Source organism: Lactuca virosa, chromosome 3 (assembly GCF_052849685.1).
Source record: "Lactuca virosa cultivar CGN04683 chromosome 3, Lactuca_virosa_CGN04683_v6, whole genome shotgun sequence".
In the NCBI taxonomy this organism is placed as follows: domain Eukaryota; kingdom Viridiplantae; phylum Streptophyta; class Magnoliopsida; order Asterales; family Asteraceae; genus Lactuca; species Lactuca virosa.
In genome coordinates, this window is record NC_136428.1 from 217,574,143 (window position 1) to 217,592,021 (window position 17,879).

The following is a 17,879-nucleotide window of genomic DNA, read 5'->3' on the forward strand; positions in this document are numbered from 1 at the left end:
AATTGAGGTTTCCGGTTCTGTGAGGGTTGAGATATTATACATGCTACCTTAATAACACCAACATAATATCACCATCCTATAATCTTTTTTATCAATCAAAACTTCAAAAATATTCAAGCTTATCGATCTATTGCTTCTTTATCGTTGTGTTTCTCTAAATTTTGTATGTGAATTTTGTGTAGCGAGTTCACTAAAATGATTGACCTTTTTATAATAATAAAATATATAAAATTAGAAATATAAAACAGTATTCGAAATTTATAACTATTGTAGTTATTAATTTAGGAAATGTAAAATAATATAGCTTTCAAATCAATTTGATTTGAGATAACTATTTATTTCTAACCACATATTAAAATGACATTTATAATATAAATGAAAGTTATAAGTTGATTGTTCGTTCTAACAAAGAATAATTTAAAAAACAATTCTCTAATATACGAAAAAATATTATATGATAAGAAGATAAAACTACATTGATATCTATTTCATTTTGCACTAATTTTAACATCATAATTTTTAATATCTTATTCGTAAACACTAAATTTTATGATATGATTACAATATCTATTTATCAAAGAAAAAAATTAATGGTTTGTCATATGGATTTTTAAGTCTATTAACTCAATTACTTAAATATTGACATTTATAACCTACAAAGTATTTATAGCACTCGTAGTGCGAGAAACCACATTCAATCAAAAAAAGTTCATTTAGTGTTTTCACATAAATATGAGTCCGTAAAGTCAAAGATTTGCGGCCTTTTTGTTGTTTATATACTACTTCATTTTTTGTTAACCCAACTTATGCAATATATAGTATAAAAAAGCAATATTTGACACTCTCTTCCATAACACCTCTATACGACCCTGCATCAATGGAGTTTGTAGTTATTGCTATTGGCCTGTTCTTATTCAACGCACTTTTTGGAGCCACTCTCACAATTTTCAGCCTCCGGAAACCCAAGAACTTACCTCCAGGCCCAACCCCGCTGCCAATCATCGGAAGCCTCCACCTGCTCGGCGACAAACCACACCAATCCCTAGCCAAGCTCTCCAAGATCTATGGCCCAATCATGTTCCTTAAACTTGGTCGCGCCACCGCTCTTGTCATCTCCTCCGCCGCTGCCGCCAAAGAAGTCCTCCAAAAGCAAGACCTTGCTTTCTCCTCCCGCCATATCCCCGACGCCCTCAGCGCCCATAATCAGTCCCTTCACTCCGTTGTCTGGCTCCCTGCTGCCACCCAGTGGCGGATCCTCCGCAGAATCCTTAACACCAACATCTTCACCACCAAATCCCTTGATACTAATCAGCAATTACGGAAGCAGAAAGTGCAAGAACTCGTTGCATACTGCCGGAAAGCCAGCCAATCCGGAGATTCAGTCAATATCAGTCGAGCTGCTTTCAGAACCACCCTAAATCTCCTATCCAACACTCTTTTCTCCAAGGATTTGACAGACCCGTATGAGGATTCCGGTAAAGAGTTTAAGGAACTGGTTGATAACGTCATGGTGGAGGCTGGGAAGCCAAATCTGGTGGACTTTTTCCCGGTGTTGAAGAAGATCGACCCACAAGGGATCAGGAGGAGAATGACGAATTATTTTGGGAGGATTAATGAGATTTTTGAGGAATTGATTGAAGAGAGGTTGGGGATGAGTGAGTCGAAGCACGATGATGTATTGGACGTCTGTTTGAAAATAAGTCGAGAGAATCCAGATGAGATCAATCGAACACATATCAAGAGCTTGTTTTTGGTACGTAACTTATTTAACATTCTTGTATTTCAAACATGCAATAATTGTATCAAGTTTAATTGGTAGTTATTCCATGTCTCAAAGACTCTAACCATAATCAAGAATTTTTATATTAGGTTTTTCCCAAAAAAAAAACATGACATTTTCTACCACCTTGGATTCTTGATCAGCTGACATTTTCTACCATACATAAACCTACTTTCTTAAATACAACTTCGTCTTTGTTATTAATATTGCATTCGGGTTAGGTTGGAAACCTAATTGGAAATTCGGTTTAAGTGATTTTCAATCAAACTGTAGGAAATATCCATAGGTATATTTATTATTCAATTAAATACAAAAGAATACCTTGCTTTTTCCATTCAATTATCAAAAAACTATTATCTCATTTTTTAGCCATAAGAAAAAAAACATTCCTTGATTTTCAATAGCTAATAGAGAGATTGAATCGTCTTCTCATTGTACTTTATATCTATTTATACAAGTGTTAAGGACAATCTATTTCTGAAAAAGATAAACAATAATTCTAATCCTATAAAAATACATATACCAATAAAAATACCCACAACGATAACGATAACGATAACGATAATAATAACAATAACAATAATCTTATGATAATTCTATATAATACACCCCTTCAATGAGAGAGCTAGCATGGGGATGACAAATGCTTAAAACATCTATAATAACAAAACTTTTTCACGTAAGTATTTTCATATCACCTCAACTAAATATAATGTCAACTCAACAAAATAAAAGGCGTTAATTACCTCCATAATAGATAAGCTTTTTGATTAGGTTTTTTCGAAATAAAAATAATAAAAATACATATAGGCCCCACCAGATTGAATAAATAAGTATTTGTTAATTTTCTTTAATTTTTCTATAAACTATAGGTCTCACTAAAATAATGAAAAAACTTTTGAGAAAAAGCTTACAAACTAGCTAGTCCATTTGAAAAACCTCTATTTCAAAAAGCTTCCATTATAGGAAATAATTTTTTTCATTTTGAAAAACCCCTGTGATGGATGCCCTTAGACTACTTTTTGGAATCTTCAAACATGATATTTGGGAGATAATTTATGAAGATATCACCAATTTGATATCGAGAAAGAACATGCATGACACGAACTTGTCCATTGGCAATTTGTTCACATACAAAATGTTTATCATACTCAATGTGTTTCGTGCGTTGATATTGACGAGATTACTAAAGAGATAGGTTGTTCTAACATATTCAAAATAGACTAAGGTTACCTTAGTGATAGGTAAAAATAGTTCGACGGGTAAATTGTGAATCCAATATGTTTCAAACACTACACTAGCTATTATTTTTGCCTCAACATTCGAGATAGATGGTAGCATGACGTTTTGAATACCATGATATATATATATATATATATATATATATATATATATATATATATATATATATATATATATATATATATATATATATATATATAAAAGGTTGTATCTTAGAAAATGCAATAATGGAAGGCGGATGGACATGTGATTGGTCACATTGCCTAGTCGGCGTCACAATAAGTTGTGAGATGAGGTAAGGGTGATTTATAGCAGGTAAGACTATAGTCTAATGTCCCATATATATATGAAGTGTAGTACTCATTTTATGTTCAACTATGTGTGAGGCTTAGGTATATGCTTATGTAGGCAAATTTCTTGAATCACGTAAGATATGTTTAGAAGACTAAAGATGAGGTACTAAAGGACCTCAACAAAGATGTGATAAAGGGTAGGATCTTCATATGATGGTCTTCTTGTTGCACTTTTCTCGAATTTGGTGTCGATAGGGGTGGGTATCAACATTCAACATGACATGTCGTATGCATTTTTTTTTTTTAAAATGGATTTTTTAAAAGAATGTAATAGACACAAGTTATACGTATGTTTGATGGTTTTTTTGGGTGTGTATGATATATACACACACATGAACTAAATTTTTTTTTTTCAAAAAACAAATTAGTAATCCTTTTATGTACATATATATATATATATATATATATATATATATATATATATATATATATATATATATATATATATATATATATATATATATATATATATATATATATATATATATGAAGGTTCAAGTGAGATCAATTATGAAATCGAGAACACGAAAATAAATGTAGGCCACATATTTATTTTTTTAGCAAAACCTCCCGTGTATCGTCGCGACGATATGTAATATTCATAATGTGAATATAAATTACCACCACCGTAACTACCACTTGGCCATATATTTCTTTTTGCCGCAAAACCCTCCAGCATACTAACACGACTTATGAATATAATATTCATATGTGAATAAGTATATATTCATATATGAATATGTGCTTATTCTCAAGTGATTATTCATATATAAATATACTTATATATGAATATATGAATATACTTATTCATATATGAATATTATCTGCTCTGTCGTCCTCGTACGTTGGAGCGTTTTAGCGGCAGATTTGAAATACGCAAGGATATAATTACTTTTATATTCACATATAAATATTACATTCTTCTGTCGCAACGGTACATTGGAGGGTTTGTGGCAAAAAGAAATATGTGGTCCAGATTTATTTTTGCGTTCTCAATTACATAATTTTTCTCTTTTGAACTTAAGTATGTGTGTGTACACACACACACACACATAAATATATATATATATATATATATATATATATATATATATATATATATATATATATATATATATATATATATACAGAGAGAGAGAGAGAGAGAGAGAATTAGGTTCATATGTAGATGGACATCTATTGTGCGGATGTGTGGACAGTGGTATTCTGTAAAAATGACTAAGAGAATTTCTTGTTTTGTAATGTTAATACGTTCAACCTCGCATAACTATTATCATTATCATGCATTTTCACTAATTAAAATCGTCTATAAGGGTATTATGGTCTTTTTTTATGATTATCATTCTATCATAATGTGTTCCTAATATTCGTATTGTGTAAGAATGAGGATTTGTGAAAAATGATGTGTGATACAAAAATGAATACAAATTAGTTAAAATCATGGTAATGACGATATTTATGTGATGTTGAACGTATTCACATTATGAAATAATAAATTCTCTCAGTTGTTCTGATAGAACAGCACACTCCACACACGTCCGCACAATAGATGTCATCCATATTTTAACCTATATATATATATATATATATATATATATATATATATATATATATATATATATATATACATATATATATATATATATATATATATATATATATATATATATATATATATAGGCAAAAGTTCAACAAGGAACCATTTGAAAACATAGAACCAAGAAACCATTATTTTTTCAAGTTTTAAACTTTATTATATTTTAAAAAAAAATTCTAAAAATATAGAAATTCATAACTTTTTATCTTCTTTCCATTGATATCAAATTTGATAAAAAGAATTGTTTTTTTTATATTTTCATATTCACATTGTGAATCTATACTATAAATCATTAATTTTATATAAAGTCATTGTATGAATCTGGACAAATTCACAGTATGAATCTGTACAGATTCATAGTGTGAATCCGCACAGATTTCACAACACAGATTTCACAGGGTGAATCTGAACAAATTCACAATGTGAATCTGAACAAATTCACAATGTGAATTTGAACAAATTCAGTGTGAATGATCAATTTTTTTATCAAATTTGATATCAATGGATGAAGGATAAAAAGTTATGAACTTTTATATATATATATATATATATATATATATATATATATATATATATATATATATATATATATATATATATATATATATAACGCGTCTTACAAACTAATTTGTAAAATAAACTATTATTTTAATCGTGTTTTTAATGGTTTATAAATTGAACTAAGGAATGTACAGAGAAAAAAAGTTAATTGATGAAGGTGCATCCCACATCCATATGGGTAATATGATTTTTTTACTTTGAGTTATCTTATTTAGGTGAAGAAAAAACGATTGTGATGTAAACGACAATAGTAGACTTGCAAAGTCTAGTTTGCTTTTAGAGTTAGCTAATAAGGAGTCGGAAATTGTCCAAATACTTTTAAAAAGAAAATCAGTTTAGTGGTTATACCAGTTAGGTTTTAACCGGTTTTTGATTAAACCGTTGGTGTTTAGTGGTTCAACACAACCGGTTTTTGAGTCTTGTAGAATCGGTGACTCATCCAGTTCCATAATAATAACTTTTTTTTATTTATCATTTAAACACATTCTTTATATATTTGTCATAACAAATAATAACAAAAAGCTCATACAATCGTTGCATCATTGTAAAATTTACCAATCCACTTCCCCACCCTCCAATCCATACAGCATATATACAAGTCTACCTAGTCTCATCATACAGCCCATATAAACTCCTACTAAATAAGTTTTTACGCCCAACTAGTAAAGTTATGCCTACATGAACCTGTCACTCTTAAATCTTTAAATTAGATGTTAAGTTATTCTAATAAATTTTCATTATTTTTCAATTTAGTTTGATTGATTTTGAAAAGTTTCCGATATTATAGGTATTAACTTTGACTGGCAACAATTGTATGATACGCACCTTGAAGTATTGTTTAATGATTTGCAAATAATTTCTATTAGCAACTATTATTTCGGTGCGTATCTTATTTCTTATTTCTTATTTCTTATTTCACTATTAGCATATTATTTTGTATATATGTTGTAGGATTTGTTTGTTGCTGGCAACGATACGACGTCAAACTCTTTAGAATGGGCAATGACAGAGTTATTGTGCAATCCACACATCATGACGAAAGCTAAAAAAGAGCTCGAAGAAGTAGTTGGCAAAGGGAAAATTATAGAAGAGTCGGACATCTCAAGGCTACCTTACTTAGGTTGTATCGTGAAAGAAACCCTAAGGATTCATCCTCCAGTCCCTCTTTTGATCCCCCGAAAAATTCAAACCGAAGTGAAACTCAATGGCTACATTGTGCCCAAGGGCACACAGGTGCTTGTCAATGCATGGGCTATAGGGAGAGACTCAACTTTGTGGGATGACTCAATGAAGTTCATACCAGAAAGGTTCTTGACCTCAAGTCTTGATGTTCGGGGTCGTGACTTTGAGCTAATACCATTTGGTGCTGGACGAAGAATATGTCCTGGTTTGCCACTTGCAGTTCGTATGCTTCATGTGATGTTAGGATCACTACTCAATAATTTCGATTGGAACCTTGATGGTGGACTTGGGCATGACGAATTGGACATGAATGAAAAATTTGGAATCACCTTGCAAAAGGCTAACCCTCTTTGTGTTGTTCCAGTTCCGCTAAATTAGCTTATATACACTTACGTCATTTACTTTGCCTTTTCCTTTGGGCTAAATAAAAGATAATAAAAATGTAACATCCAACTTGCTTTTTTAATAATTATAATATATGAAACCGTAGATGCAATTTCTTGAAACCATTTGTAATCAATCTTCCAAATGATGTATCATAAATCCTTAAACTACAGTAAGAGTATTGTTGTTAAAATCCATAGTAACATATGAAATGTGTGGAACTCAAATCCCATAATTACATATTAAATGTCATAAAAACAATAATAGAGATAAATGTCTATGAGAATGTGTCGCGATCATAGTCATATCGGGTCCTTCCCCTTGCACACACCGGGGGGGGGGGGGGGGGGAGGGGGGGTCTTAATTTTTTTTTAATAAACAACGGGTAAATATAAGGCTTACTGAGTATACACAATACTCATTACATCGACACATGAAATACATAGCACATAACACACAATCACATATCAAATAATTCCAGCACCAACTTCTACCCTATAGTAAATTGGTTTTTGACCGAGGGGTTTCCAAGATACTACAATATAAGAACTCATCATTTTCCTCTAAGAGGCTTTGTCAAGAGCTGACACAATAGATTTGCTCTAAGAGGCTTCTCATGGTTGACCAATCATTGACCACTTTCGTGTAATAGGCTTGAGTCAAGAACTTTAACCCTAATCATATAGTCCACATAATAAGAGAGTTAATGTAACTAACCAAAAGCAACTCTCTAAACAACTACGACCACATTAATAATCCTTACTTAGCTCATATTTCATGTATTACATATTTATATACAACCAACTTAATAATATTTACTTAACTCATATTTCATGTATTATGTATTAATACTTCATAATATATTTTTTATTCTCTTCTAATATCATGATAGCAATTGGTTCGTGGACCGATTTATCCCTCTTATCTCCATTTCTTTTAAAACTAAATAGTTATTATTAAAGAACATCTCCTTAGATTTTAGGTAACATAAGGAACATGCTCTAATGCTTTTTCCATCATTTTCTATAAATCCTACAGATTTGTTATAAAAACCATTCAACAATTTGGACCAATCTGTAAAGATGGTTACCAAAACAATCGAAGGAGTGAAGATTATGTCTTGGTAAAAAGTATTACTATACTCCTTTCTCTAACGCCTTGTTCCCGAGTTCTACTTAAGAAGAGAAATGGGAGGATACGGAGGGAAAGTGAGGGGTATCGAAGGAAAATCGTGTTCCCGAGTTTCATTAATGGAAGGAAAGTGAGGGGAGGGGAAGGATTTTGGAGTCATATTTTCCTTCCAAATTTCCCTCCCAAATTGGGGGGATTTGGAAAGAAAGCGGGGGGAATGAAAATTTTTAGTTTTATTTTCTTTTTCCTCCTACTCGGGAACACAAAAACTTAAAATCTTCCTTTCATTTCTTTTCATTTTCTTCGAACTCGGGAACACGGAATAATGAATATTTTCCTTCACCTCGCTTTCTTTCCGTCAAAATTTTCCTTCCCTTTCCTTTAACGAATTTACAAAAAAACTCGGGAACAAGGCGTAAACTTAGTACAAGACCTCATGTCAATTCGAATTTTCTAGAATTAATTACATATCTTACAAAATGGCTATTGCAAACAACCATCTTCTAAACTACTATGTGAAGAATGCCAGTTCCATACAACATGGGAATGGAATGAGGCTAAGGTATTTTGGTGGAAGAAACTGACATAATTACCAAGTTACGTGCCAAAATATCATGAAATTTGGAGTCTCCTACATTTAATTATGAATTATACAAAATGCATAAAGTCATTAGTGATTTTCTGACTAGTCTGCATTCATTTAAATTCCACTACCAATGTAGTTAGAAAAAAATTCACTATGGATGGATGAAACTATTCATCAATAACTTGTAGAGTCTATATGTGTTGTAATATGTCGAATCTTAGGTAGTTATCTTGATTATGATTGTTTGTAAATAACGAAGGTCCACAAGACTTCGTTATGTATGTATTTGCTAGGCACTTTAGAGATTCGTTATTTAATGTCGAGTCCTAATATTTTTTGTATCCGTGAGTATCCAATAAATAGGTTAGGTACCTAAGTGATTCGTAACTTTTTCACACTTGTACGCATTGAGTTTTCTTTCTCATTGCAACTTCACTTGTACTCTCTCTGGATAATAGAACTGAAACTAGATCTTATTTAGATTTTTCTCTTCTATTAACTCTAATTTACTTTATGATTAATTAAGACGCAATTCAAACATCCTTTCATAACTTCTAAGGGAAATGTTTTTATGCAATTTGGACATTCCAGTTATTTAATATGATTTTTTAAAGTTAGGGGATAGTTTTATAATTTTGCAAGACTAATAAGATTGAGTCTACTTTTCACTCAACACATTAAATACTTAATAGTTAATCTTTTATACCCCTAGAGGGTTTGTGGACTTCAAAACGAAGTAAAAGTCGCATCTATAGGCTGCCAAAGCCCTCACTTTCAGATTTTGTTTCTCGTTTGTACCCACTCTCTTGCTCGTCGGGTTTTCTTTTCAGAGGTGAGATCACGTCCGACTTGAAACTGGATTGTGAATGGTCTTCGTCAATCTTCTTGTCCTTTTTCTTGTGAAATGCAGATTTCGAATCGTCAAGTAGGGGCACAATTTTTGATGAAGATCCCCTGGTCATGTGCTACTGAAATAAAATAGAGAAAACACATAAAAACGAACTAAAACAAGATAAACTAAAAACTGAAATCTTTTAGTTTCGTGGCGAATAAATAGTCACGTCATGAAAGTTGATTAAACAGAAAATTAAAACAACGCTATAACTTAACTTTTGAGGTTTTTACCACACAAAAAGGATCAATTAACTAATATAAATTAAATTAAAACTAAAATAAGCCGCTCCCCGACAACGACGCCAAAAAACTTGATGTGTTTATTATATATACCAAAAAACTTTAAATTTATAATCCTAATTATTCAAGTTAGCTAAAACACAAATATGCAGTGTACCTAGTCACGTAGTAGTAAAGTTGAGTAAGTAAGGAGTCAAACACAGGGAACGGTATTTTAATTAAAAAAATAAAGACTAAAAGTTAAAGTAAGAAAAACAACAAAGATTGGGGGGTTTTATCTGATTCTTTAAATTCAGATTAACTTAAATTAATTACTAAAATTTTTTAAACTAAAGCAATAAGTAAAGACGATTTTAAAATCAAGAGATTGGGATACTTCCGTTTAGCTTCGAATCACCATTTCTCCAATGGTTAATTTCAATACATGGATTAATTTCAGTTGGTTACCAATTTAAATATTACTAGAAGTCTTTGTCCCATATCCTAATGTTTTCACCGATTCATGCACTACTAGGAAATGGTCTTGTACAAGTAGGGCACCTAATTAATTATGAAGATTTTGGGCTATGAATTGTAAATCTAAGGATTAATTATCTATGAATAAGACAAATAACCAAATCACATATTATGATCAAATAATGCTCTCTAGCACAGTTTAAGCAACTAACTTTATCACCTAATCTAAGATTAGTAAATCACTAGCTCTAACAACTTAATGGTCATAAATAACCAGGAAATAAGTTTATGCAATCAAAGTGGTCATATAACTACACAAAACTTGAATGATAAGTAGTAAAGATAGAAACTTTAACATAGTAGGTAGTGATTTGTCAAACACAAGCTATACCAACTTCAATAATCCATGAAAAGAGAAACTAACACATAGTATTAGGGATCATCTAATCTAAACGAAAGTTAAAGGGTATTAACCCATAATTATAGAAGTAAAACACATAATCAAATAGAAATCTTGGTTAAACATGATTAGGTCTAGGCAAATCGAATTAATTATATGGTATTCTTGCTCTAATCTCGTAAACTCTTGATCTCTTATCTTCTTCTGCCTTCTAGGAGTTCTTAGAATGGTATTTTTCGGTTTTCAATCGCGGATCTCTAGCCAAAGTCTTCTGATTTGTACCTAAAGTCCAAAATATATACTTGCCTTAATTCAGCTTTCATGTCGTGACAATATGAGTGTCACGTCGTGAGAAACATATTAATCCCGTATGCGCCAAGGCTTCCGTGCATGTTGGAGAAGGTTCTATAATTGACATGTCTTCACGTCGTGACCAATAGATGTTCACGTCGTGAGAAGCTCTTCATTCAAGAATCGAGAAGATTCCAAACGCCACGTCGTGGGAGATAGAATCTTCCCATGCGCGAAATTTTTGATTTTCCATGTGATGAAAATGGATTTTCCACCGCATGGGAATTAGGAATCAGAATTTTTCGTAAACAGGAAAGTCATCCGAAAGTTTTTCTAGTTTCCGAAACATCTTGAATGTGACAACCCGGAACTTCTATCTTGTACATCTAGTCAATTCAATCAATGTTAAACTCGTTTATGTGGCCTTTTAGCACTGTTTAAGGGTTCATTTAAGTGTTCTAAGCTCAAGTACAACCAAGGTTGAAATTAGGGATGAGTTACCAAGTCACAAAGTAGCAAAATCGGGCCATACACTCTCTTAGGAAGAGTGTACGGCCGTACACATGGGTGTGCGGCCGTACACTCCACCCCATGGCAGCACACTCAAGGTGGTGGGTCACCCACCCCTATATATATGAGTAGACCCCTTTCCTTCATTCCTTTCTTCTCTTGGCTGCACACTACTCCTTCTCTCTCGAGTTTCATCAACCGTGAACCCTTCCAAGGCCTCAAAAATGTGAGTTTTCCATCACCTAGCTTATTATACTTGAAGGACCTCTTGATCTAAGCCTTGAATCATCATGTTCTTCACCATTTGAAGGAGTACGGCCGCACACCTTCATAAGGGTGGTCGTACACTCCTTAAGGGCTCTCCAAAGCGAGGGTTTGACCCCTATTTTCTAGTTGGACATGGCCCTAGCCTTGTTTCACCTTAAAGTCATCAAATTGGGCATAAACATGAAGGGTGTACGGCCGCACACCCCTTTGTATGGCCGCACACACACCCTATGGCCGTAAACCCACTTTGATGATCATTTTGGGCATCAAACGTGCATTTCAACCAAGCATGGGGCCTAGAACACTTCCTTAATGCTTCTTAGGGCCTTGAAACACCTCAACATACACACTCTTTCATGAGTATACGGCCGCACACTCATGGGCCACACACCCATAGCCGCACACACCCTTAGGGTGGTCGTACACCTCCTTCACTCAACCACATATGGCTTTAACACTTAGTTCAAGTGTTTTCAAGTCCTTAGGGTGGTTTTCTATCATGTCTAGTCGTGAAATACCCTAATTTGAATCATATATGTGTTATTACATGATAATTAGGATCCAATTGTGTTCGAGGCTTCACTTGACACTCAACATCCCATATCGATCCTTCATTCAAACCACTCACTCGAGGTGAGTTCATACCCCTACGCTTTTACGATTTTTAATGTTTTCAGGGGGAATACAAGCCAAACAGAAAGTATTTTATTAAGTTTTAAACTTATTAATACAGTTCAACGATTTCCACGTTTAATAAAATATTCAGATATTTTATCCCTTTTGTACTATGTTGAGCATAAGGGACGCTCTTATTTTGGAAATCTAACATCATAGTTTTCAGAATGGTTTTACAAAGAAATTCCACATCATTTCAAGTAAACTATAATGGGTATAGTTTGGGAGAATTCAAATACAGTTTTTACCAATTCAGGTTCCATTCATGAGTGAATATATATAAACTATGACAAATTTAGTTTATGGTATATATTTTCTCAGGACTATAATATTTAATAATTATTTAAGTATAATTATTACTTTATACCGCATCCAATGGACTCTAATTCAAGAAAACACTCTAGAATTTCATGTAAACTAGATTATACAAGATTGTGAGGCTCTACTTCAAAACTGTACCCTTAGGTGTACTGAATTAAATCCTATCCTAGTATAACCAGAGTCTCCTAGAGGGAGAGCATGAGATTTGTGAATAGATCTATTCGGGATTGAGAATCCCACACCTGAACTGCTAGCTACAGTTAGGCGGGCACGCCTGGGGTGACAAATGTCATTTAACCAACGCCTGAAGAACGTTGTAAAGGTCTCTAATTCATATCAAGCATGGTTATACGACTCACAATAAGTATAAACTAATCATTGGTTTACGGGTTTTCACTCTTCAATTAGTTTTGTTTATGTAATAAGACTAATATACATCACTGGGAGTAACCAGGGTTTTTCAAAAGGAATAATGCTTAACCGATATAAGTATGGTAGATACTTTCACTCTTTAATTAGTTTTGTTTATGTAATAAGACTAATATACATCACTGGGAGTAACCAGGGTTTTTCAAAAGGAATAATGCTTAACCGGTATAAGTATGGTAGATACTTTCACTCTTCAATTAGTTTTGTTTATGTAATAAGACTAATATACATCACTGGGACTAACCAGGGTTTTTCAAAAGGAATAATGCTTAACCGATATAAGTATGGTAGATACTTTCACTCTTCAATTAGTTTTGTTTATGTAATAAGACTAATATACATTACTGGGAGTAACCAGGGTTTTCAAAAGGAATAATGCTTAACCGATGTAAGTATGGTAGATACTTGTACTTTCCAATCTAGAACGAGTAATTCAATAACTTTCACATAATGGAAATGTAGGATTTCCCAGGGTAAACATCAGTATTTTATAAACAGATGGTTTCTTAATCAACCAACGAATATTCATATTTCCTCCATAACTCCTTGGTTCACGCGTGACTAGTATGAACCAAGAAGTCATAGAAGAAATGGGTTTAATCATGTTTTTCATAAGAAAATATGGGATTTTCTTGAGGAACACTTTCAACAGATATCAAAAGATTATTTTACTTAAGGTTTATACATCTATTACACTAGATAGTATAAGGTTTTCTGGGAAAGATATCGCACTTTTCAAAAGAACCGAGAACCGTCTTTCTAAAAACAAAATACTTATGAACTCACCAGCTTTATGCTGATACTCTTTCAAAACTTACTTGTATTCTCAGGGCTCTAGTAGACAGGTACACCCCCGAAGCTTTTGAGGAGACTGCTTAGTACCGTACTGTGACTCCTGTTGTCTTATGTTTCTACTTTGATGTTTTAATTTGAAATATTTAAAATACCTATGTAAAACTTCTACCAATTAATGCAATGGTTGGCTGTACTTTGATTACTATAATGCATGTGTTGTGATACTTACATGACGTCCTCCGCCCCCGAACGTTTCCGTCGTTCCGGTTTGGGGGTGTGACATTGAATCTCGTCGATCGGAGTTTCGAGTCACGAGATATGGTTAAAACACTGAAGAGAGGTCAAGCTGCAAGCAATATCGTTTTTGGTCTTTTTTAGCTCCGTTCTCCTCCTTTTGCATCCCGACTCCCATTTTAATTGTAATTGAGCATTTTAAAGCATATTAAGTATCATATATCTAAAAATATAACAATTTAATCAAATATATTAAGATAATGGCCTAAAATACATAGTTAAATAAGGCCATATCAAAATACCACACACTTATCTTTTGTTTGTCCTCAAGCAAACTAGATTGTTATTATGCTATATCAAAACTTTGCTCACTAACATCACATAGAATAACCCAATTTGAATTCGCAAATTATGTCTTGCCTCAATGCTTATATTTGTGTCTAAATCTTAGTACCTCACAAGTCCAAAATACTTACAATCCTCATAAATGTCCCCCACTTATTTTGAACAACATTCATTTCTTCATCCCTCTAACTTTCTTAACCTCAAGGTATTTTTGTTAAGTTCCAAAACATACATATCATAAAATAACCTAGAAAGAAAAATTACAATAAATAATCCTTTAGCTTTTGACAATTTTCCTTATTCTTCACTTCTTCAAGACCTTCATACTTTGATAGCTTTTATTCACTCAACAACTTTTGACTACTATTTTTTTCTTTTCTATTTTTTTCACACCTTCTTTCACTTTTTTTCTTTTTTTCTTTCATAACTCACTTTTTTTCTCAAACTACAAACCTAAAAGAAAAACATATGCTTAAGCAATGGAACTTAACATCAACATTTATTGGTTAAAGATGTTAGTCTAGAGTGCAATGACTATATAAATTTTCTTGGATACATTTTAGTACATTTCACTAGAACTGGAAAGCCACAAATATACTATAACATATTAGCTAAACAAAACCTTTAAATGCGCATCAAATTATTCCACACAATACTAGCAAACTTAGTTCTAAGATAACCATTTTTTTAAAAAAATTCTACATTTTTTATTTAGACCATTTTTAAAGTCTATATATTTCCATATTATATCTACCATTATTATTATTTTTTTATTTCAATCTAGCATGTTATTTTCCTTTTTTTCAATTCCCTACCCCACACTTAAATTATATAATGTCCTCACTGTATAAAAACAATTAAAAGCTTATAAAATAAAAGAGGGAGAAAAGGAACAAATCTGCCTTGATTATGTTGTCGCAAGATAGGATGATTGTCGTGGGTTGCTTGTTGATACTAGGCTTGAATTTTTCTGCTAGAACACTTCTGGAACTAAACATCCTTGTTGAAATTGGTGGACTCGTGTCGTAAAAGTAGGCGGACAACTAAACTTCAACGCTCAAAAATAATCTGAATGGGGTGTTGCCACGGACGACATATAATGGGCCACGAAGAAAATTTGGCACGGCGTGCAATGAAAATTGGCGTGACGCAGTCTTTATGTTGGGAAAAATCAGTCGCAATGTAATTGAAAATCGTGTCTCGAGGTAGCTAGGTTCACGTCACGTCTTCGTGAAAGCTCTAACTTCTTCATCACTGAATGAATCAACCAATCTCAAAGTAGCTAATTGATCGACCAGTCCCTCATATCAGTTTCTTCCCATAAATAGCATTGAAAGCTCATTAGATTCGTCAGGTTTTTCTCCATGTCAAATGTGCACCCCACACTTATGTCTGTGGCACGTCTCTCGCTCTCTTCTCGTAATAATCCACCCACTCTTGAATTTTTCCCATCATCACTTTCTTAGCCAAAAATTTATTGTAAAAAAATAAGAATTATCAAAAGCACTTTTATTCAAAATAAAACTAAAAATAAAAATAAAAAATAAAATGAAAAAAATGCAAACTAATCTAAAAAAGTCGGGTTGACTCCCGATAAGCGCTTCTTTTTGTGCAAGTCTTGAGCTGGACTCCCAACTTAATAAACTTCTAATCTCGTAATTTCCAATCCATCAGTTGAATTTAATATTCTTTTTAGACCGATTCGTAAAATTGGACTCTTTGTTTCTTAAATCGGCCAATCGAGCGTGAATCTATAAAAACCCAAATGTTTTAACAAATGTTAGAACTTAGAACCGGTTGGACACTCATGATAACTGGATCGCACATCAGAACTTTCTCCAAAGTTGGAATCGTCATCCCATGCTTCAAAACACAAACTGGAAGAACAAGGGTATATGTCATGTAAATGATCATAACACGGCGTAGATCCTGTAATTCAACTTATACTTGTTCTTCTTCCAAGTGTTCTGCTAGTAACCTCTCCGGCTCCTACAAAACTCTTTCTGGATTAAATTCCTCATATTCTCGCTCTAATTCATGCAACTCAGTTTGCTCTTGTTTGTCAGGCAAGATGTTATCTAACCATTTTCCCAGCTTCTTCAAATCTTCGTCTAAGTCATATCCCTCATCTTCAAGCTCTAATTCCTATACCGCTTCCTCAAGAAAAGCATCAAGAGCATCGGGATTTAGAAGTACATGATATAAAAAACTAAAAAGAAATTAAACCTAAAACAAAATTTAATAAAAAAATAAAAAAATCTAAACTAAATGCAACCCGTTCCCCAACAATGGTGCTAAAAACTTGATGTGTTATCTATGCAAGTCCTATCAAATCTCAACTAGTCTTAAACAGAAATAGGAAGTGTACCTAGTCGTGAAGTAATATACTTTAAGCTAAGAAAGGGTGTCGAACACTGGGAACGGGAATGGTTTAGATCAAATAATTCAAGTGCTAATTAAATTAATAACAGAAAAGTAAAAATGGGGTTTTTATTGTTTAAGCAGTACCTTGACCAACTGCAGGTCCAATAGAAGCAAGCCCTACATAGTTTAAGGTAAGAAAGGGTGTCGAACACAGGGAACATGAATGGTTTAGATCAAATAATTCAAGTGATAATTAAATTCATAACAGAAAAGTAAAAATGGGGTTTTTATTGTTTAAAATAACTAACTCGTTTTAACATTCAATTAATCAAATGAAACAAAATAACTAAATGGAAACAATAGATAAGAAGAACCTCCACTATAATATGAATCCCCCAAGTTTCTATGTTTGATTCACTAGAAGTGCAATTGGTTAATGAGTTCATCACCGAATTGTAATATGACTAGTTATCTTGGTCGGATTTCTTAGTACTAATAATTAATGAACAACTAACACAATGAGCATGCAATTAGTGAGCATATAAGTCTCGGCTTACAGTTGGTGAATAACTGCTTTTCAGGTTGTTCTTTTGATCGAGGAAAAGCTCACGCATGATTGTACTCGCATCGAATACATTAATAATGTTTTAAGATTTCCGCTAAAAACTCTCTTTTATAAATAAATGTATGAAAATTATTTTAATGATAATGGGATGTTGAAGTTATGTTTTATATAAATCAAAAATGAAAAATTTATGTTGAAATTCGGGACGTTACAAACATGGTCGAGCCAAATGAAAACATTGTACCATTGTTGAAATCAGGTTAGCACTTCTTTTTAA

General features: G+C 32.7%; 1 protein-coding gene across 1 annotated transcript; it reads left to right on the top strand.

The window, feature by feature from the left end:
- The first annotated feature begins 791 nt into the window (after window positions 1-791).
- On the top strand, window positions 792-7,221 carry LOC145166984 (7-ethoxycoumarin O-deethylase-like). The gene is made up of 2 exons (XM_079086054.1): window positions 792-1,753; window positions 6,485-7,221. The coding sequence occupies exons 1-2, from the start codon at window positions 878-880 to the stop codon at window positions 7,091-7,093; spliced, it is 1,485 nt and encodes a 494-aa protein (XP_078942180.1). The 5' UTR covers window positions 792-877; the 3' UTR covers window positions 7,094-7,221.
- The last annotated feature ends 10,658 nt before the right edge of the window (window positions 7,222-17,879 follow it).

What these genes read in the sequence shown, in the direction of transcription:
- LOC145166984 (XM_079086054.1), top strand. Translation starts at nt 878, where the DNA reads ATGGAGTTTGTAGTTATTGCTATTGGCCTGTTCTTATTCAACGCACTT. An exon ending in ATATCAAGAGCTTGTTTTTG is followed by an intron (nt 1,754 to 6,484) that starts GTACGTAACTTA and finishes TATATGTTGTAG; the next exon opens with GATTTGTTTGTTGCTGGCAA.